Source organism: Nannospalax galili, unplaced genomic scaffold, assembly GCF_000622305.1.
Source record: "Nannospalax galili isolate Female #2095 unplaced genomic scaffold, S.galili_v1.0 scaffold538, whole genome shotgun sequence".
NCBI lineage: Eukaryota > Metazoa > Chordata > Mammalia > Rodentia > Spalacidae > Nannospalax > Nannospalax galili.
The window spans coordinates 465,519-471,336 of record NW_008343842.1 but is presented as its reverse complement, the minus strand read 5'-3'; the positions used below and the strand labels follow the sequence as shown (position 1 = coordinate 471,336).

General features: G+C 42.4%; 1 protein-coding gene across 1 annotated transcript in view; it reads left to right on the top strand.

Moving 5' to 3' along the window:
• Dnah8 (dynein axonemal heavy chain 8) overlaps window positions 1-5,818 on the top strand; it is a 308,707-nt gene that overhangs the window by 249,958 nt on the left and 52,931 nt on the right. The window contains exon 83 of the mRNA XM_008840196.1: window positions 5,210-5,326. Within this exon, the coding sequence (XP_008838418.1) occupies window positions 5,210-5,326 (117 nt within the window). The remainder of the gene's footprint in view (window positions 1-5,209; window positions 5,327-5,818) is intronic.

Below are 5,818 nucleotides of genomic sequence, written 5' to 3'. Positions count from 1 at the left end.
CTCCCCTCTCCTCCCCCATTCTTTCCATGCTTTCTTTTGATGCTTTTTAAATTAACGTTTTTATTGATTGACTGATGTACATGGGGAGAGGATACCTGTACCATAGTGCAAGTGTGAAGGTCAGAGGACAACTTGCAGGAGTCAGTTCTCTCCTCCACCCTGTGGGTCCTGGAGATCGAACTCAGGTTGTTGTGCTCGGTAGCAAGCACATTTAACCCACTGAACCATCTCGTTGGGCACGGTTCTTTTTTAATTTATTGTCGTTTGAGGAGACAAGTGAGTGGGCACACACACACACACACACACAGAGAGAGAGAGAGAGAGAGAGAGAGAGAGACAGAGACAGAGACAGAGAGAGAGAGAGAGAGAGAGAGAGAGAGGGAAACTGGAAATGACTTTTGTGAAAGAAAAGAGGCATTTGCCAAGATTTTTGTCTTGTTTTCTCTCTTAGCTGGTCTCGTCTGTGACTTTAGTGAACCAACTTAAAAAGTTAATGCTTTAAATGAAAACTGATAGGAAGTGACATAAATATGAAGCAACTTTCAGCATTGGGGCAATTTTCAAAGATCACATTTTAAGGAGCAACTAAATTGCAGTCGCTAGGTGCATGTAAATGGGAATGTTTCCACAGAGCCAATTTCAGAAGCTGTAGTAATTGGAAAGAAAGAATTATTTCTCATTCAGTCCTTTGTCTAATTGAACCTTAAATTTAAAAAATTACATCAAACACATAGGTAAAAATCACTGTAGATTTTTATTTTCTTCTGCCAAAACAGGGAAACCTGCCCGTTTCACGAAGTGATTTGTACTGTTCTTGAGATGCAGCTCTTGAGATGGAAGAAATCCCAGGAACTGGTTTCATGTGGCTGTTTTGTAGTCTCTCAATCCACCCTGGCTCCTGGAATAATCTGGAAGAGGCTCACTTAGTGTTTCTGAGATCTGTTCCAGAAATTTAAAACTCTGGGTCAGCCTTGGAATTGACCTTTCCATGGGTGGGAGGGAGAGTCCGTTCATTCAGATAGTAACTGACCTACGTGGGTTAGAGACAACCGAAAGTCTCTAGGAAGGTCAAAGACAAAATGGAAGCCCCGTCTTTCATTGCCAGCCTTCCAAATGTGGTTACAGCATCAAATATTTCTACACCAGGCAACTAGATAAACAAACCAAGGAGCACAGACACAGAGGCCGGAAGCCATCAAAAGAAATATACAGACCCAAGGCTCCAGAGTGGCTCCTGGGACCACTCTGTCAGCACAATGCTCTCTGTTCCATGTCTCCTTTGTGGACAAGGTGGAACACAGTGCTTCGAAATGCTCAAGTGTACATATTTTCTTAGTGTAAACTGTGGAAAACAGTTTCCAACCCTCAGGCCAAATCCTGGAATTTTCTATCAGCTTTTATTTTTTAATTAAAAAAGTTGCTTTTGTTTTGTTTTAGTTAGCATACATCTAGACATAGTTGTGCACACCTTTAATCCCAGCCCTCGGGAGGCAGAGGCAGGCAGCTCTCTGTGAGTGAGTTCAAGGCCAGTCAGGGCTACATAGTGAGACCCTGTCTCAAAAAACATAACAAAATAAAATTAGCAGACGAAGTATTCGGCTTCATTGTGGCACTTTTCAAGCAGAACTTGTTTTCGTTGATTTCCCTCCTCTTCTTCCCCACCCCCCCTTGTACCCTTCCATTCCCAGGAGCCTCACATGTGTCTCCTATCCCTCCCCCACCTCATCTGCTCATGTGATCTCCTGGTTCCATCGTATATACACATACACATACACACATAAAAGTAAAAGCTAGGATCCACATGGAGAGAACCTGTGATATTTATGTTTCTGAGCCTAGCTTAATAGTATGCCTTCCAGATCCATCCATTTTCCTGAAAATTTCACTTTCTTTCACAGCCAAATAAAATTCCATTGTGTATATGCGCCACATTCACATTACCCATTCCCTGGACATCTCCATTCCCTGGCCCTTGAGAAAATAGAGCAGAAATAAACATGGATGTGCAAGTATCTCTGTGGTATGTTAACTTCAAGTCCTTTGGGCATAAACCCAGGAACGATAGTGCTGGTCCGACAGTAGTTCTATTTTTGATTTTCTAGGGCCTTCCATATTGCTTTCCATAATCAATATACTAGCTTACACTCCCACTAGCAACAAATAAGGATTCCTCTTTCATCATCACCAGCATTTTTTACTATTTTCTTTTCTTTTTTTTTTTTTTTTTTTTTTTTTTTTGAGACAGTGTCTCCCTGTAGCCCCAGCTGGCCTGGAACTCTCTACATAGACCAGGCTGACCTCAATCTCACAGAGATCTTTTTTCATCTGCCTCCTGAGTCCTGGGATTAAAGCTGTGTGCCATCATGCATGCCTGGCTGTTACCGTCGATTTCTTGATGATCACCATTCTGACTTGGGGGAGATGGAATCTCAAAATTAGTTTTAATTTGCATTTCTCTGGTAGCTAAGGATGTTGAACACTTGTTGGCCATTTGTGTTTCTTCTTTTGAGAACTGACTGTTGATTTCATTAACTCATTTATTAACTGGCAGGACTTTTTGGTGTTTAATTTTTGCAAGTCTTTCTATACTAACCCTTTGTCTAAGCTATGGAAAAGATTTTTCCCATCCTGTAGTCTTGTCTGCTCTGTTGATAGTGTCCTTTGCTGTGCAGAAATTTGTTTTCTTGGACTGGTTGTCCACCTTTGATCCACTTAGCTAACCAATGGGGGTGAGATCCTTGAAGACCTCTAACACCCTAAGACCTCCCCTCCCCTCCAGAAATACAGATCAAGAAGTAATGAAAAGATTTTCTACTTTTAGAAAGGTTTCCAATTTTGTATGTTTGTTTTTTTGTCTTTAGTCTTCTCTCCAAGGGTCAGAACGACTGGACCTAAATTAGTACTAATGGTCTGGTTAATATTTTAAAAGCATACCCTGGAATTTAGTGCTTCAAACCTGGCTTTTAGAATTTCTTCTCCGACTTGTTCCACATTGCATCCTGACTAAAGTCCATTTAGATTTCTTCAAATTATGGGATTGTGCAAAAAGTTGGGACAGAAGCATTAAGAAGGAAGGAATGGGTTGTGAAAACTGAAGTGTGCGTGTGTGTGTGTGTGTGTGTGTGTGTGTGTGTGTGTGCATGCGCGCGTGTGTGAAGGTAGAAGAGAGGAGACTGGGTACGTATTCCAAGAAGCAGAATTTCTGTCTGTGTAGATTCTCAACCTAGGCACTAGGATTGGGGATCCAGAGAACTCATAGGATTCGCCTTAGAGATTGACAAGTAGTAGGCAGGGACAGCTGATGGAACGCATCTGTATTAGTTTCTGCTTGTTCAGGGCCTGGAGTTGTCCGAGCTACCTCTTACTGCCTTTAACATGGTCTCCAGGGCTGTGGGGTGGGAGATGGCTCAGTCAGTGAAGCTCTCGAATTGCAAATGGGAGGATCTGAATATGATCCTTAGGATGTAGGTAAGAATGCCAGCCATAAATAGTGGAATGTGTTATAATCCCAGCTCTGGGGAGGTGAAGGCAGGGGGATTCCTGGGGCTTGCTGGCTGGCAGTCTAGCCTAACTGGTGAATGAGAAACCCTGTCTTTTAATCTTTAAGGAGGTGCAAAGCCTTCCTGAGGATGACACCCAAGATTGTCTTCTGCCCTCTACACGTGCACCTGCCTGCACACACACACACACACACACACACACACACACACGCACATTAAATAAATTAATTAATTAAAATTAAAAGTCTCCAGAATATTCAAGTACTCCATCATTTAAACTGAATCTAGTCTGATTATTCATGGGCAATTTAGCAGCCAACCTTTGAGCAGCCTCTCTCTTAGGAGTCTTTCAGATCCAACTCATCAGGTAGAGCGAGTGAACTGAAGGTGTTGTGAGTGTTTGAAAACAGATGTGTCATGGATACAATAGAAAGTCTTGGTTTTCAAGCTCTGAGATGGAAAAATTATAACGTGAAACTCAGGGGGAGTCTTGACACTTTTGAATACTTGAGTTCTTCAACTTGAAAACTCCCAACTCTCGCATTGAGCAATTTGCACGCTCAAGTCTGACTTAGAATAACAATTAATCCAACAGGCATTTATTGCAAACTGTCTTCAGTTTTCTGAAGAATTGTCAATGGAGACATAAAACTTTGTTGGTTTGTTTGTAAAACAGGTCTCATGTAGCCTTGAATTCACTATGTAGCTAAGGGTGACCTTGAACTTATCTTCTGTCTCCACCTCCCAAATACAAGCTTGTGCCATTACACACACCAACTAGACCTTTGTAAAAAATACTTTATTTATTGTTTTTATTTTATGTGTGTGAGTGTATTCCCTGCATGTATGTAAGTGCATCCATGTTGTTCAGTGTCCACTAGAACTGGAGTTATGGACGGTTGTTAGCCATCATGTGTGTGCTGGGAATGGAACCCAGATCTTCTGCAAGAGCAGTCAGTGCTCCCAACTGCTGAGCCATCTCTCCATCCCCTAGATCTTTTTTTTTAAGCTAATAATTTCAACTTGATAAATACTTTGAAATTTCTTTTTGTAGCCTACTGACTACAGAGCCATGAAATAATATTTTAAATGGTTAACGTAGCCTAAATTTTATACACCGTTCTTGTTTGTTCCAGTTTTTTGAGACAAGGTCTTGCTATGTAGCCAGGCTGATGCTGAAGTCTCAGTCCTCCTGTTTGAGCCTCCTAAGACCCAGGGTCAGAGGTTTGTACTACCATGCCCAACTACACAGCATTCTTTTAAAACAGTATCAACTAGTTCTGGAGAGATGGCTCAGAGGTTAAGAGTGCATACTGCTCTTGCAGAGGACCCAAGTTCAGTTCTCAGCACCCATCTACAGTGGATGGCTCACAGCCCCCTGTAACTCCAGTTCCAGGGGATTTGACATGTCTGACCTCTGCAACCACCCGTGCTCATGTATGCAGACACATAATGAAATAAAATCTTAAAAAAATAAAACAATATCAACTTACCTTGGTAATAGGGCCTTAATTTTATTATACCGTATTATAACAATAACAATAAAAGAATTGGCAAAAGCTGTATCTCAATGACATAACACTTGTCTACCATGCCCTAAGGCCCTGAGTTGACTCCCCAGCTCCACAAAAAAACTAAACAAACAAAAGTCAAGCTAGGTATAGTTTTAAAATTGCACTCAATACTGACCTTCCTTTGGTGTTTTTAAGGAGCGACGTAAATTTGGTCCCTTGGGATGGAATATCCCCTATGAATTCAATTCTGCCGACTTCTCGGCCAGTGTCCAGTTTATTCAGAATCACCTTGATGAGTGCGATATTAAAAAGGTGAGTGGAATTGTTTTAGTGTTTTCCTAGTTTTTTCATTACAGCCTGTGACGTGGTGTGAACTGCCAAGGTCTTGTCCAAAGCCCCTTTCAGAGGAATCGGGTGCTCTAATCAGGTGGGTACTGGCCCACCCACCCACTCCCTCTTCCTTCATCTACCAGCACACTCACAGACTGCCCCCTCCCCCAAAGCTGCCTGTCAACAGAGTAATGGAACTCTGTGCTATGAAATATGCCAGCCTCCCTCACATCACTCCTGAGTGCCATGGGGCACCAGAAGAGGAGGAATGCCTTCAGCCAGGCCTGCCTTCTCTGAACTTCCTCCTGTCTCCTTGAAATACAAGATGCTGTCTGCTAGCCCATAAGGCAGCTCCTTTTCCCCTGAAGTCCTCTCCCCTACCATTTTTGGTAATGCTAAGGCTAGAACCCAGGGCTTCAAGTATGTTCACCAAGTGCTCGGCCACTGGGCTACACCACAGCTGTGAACTCATTT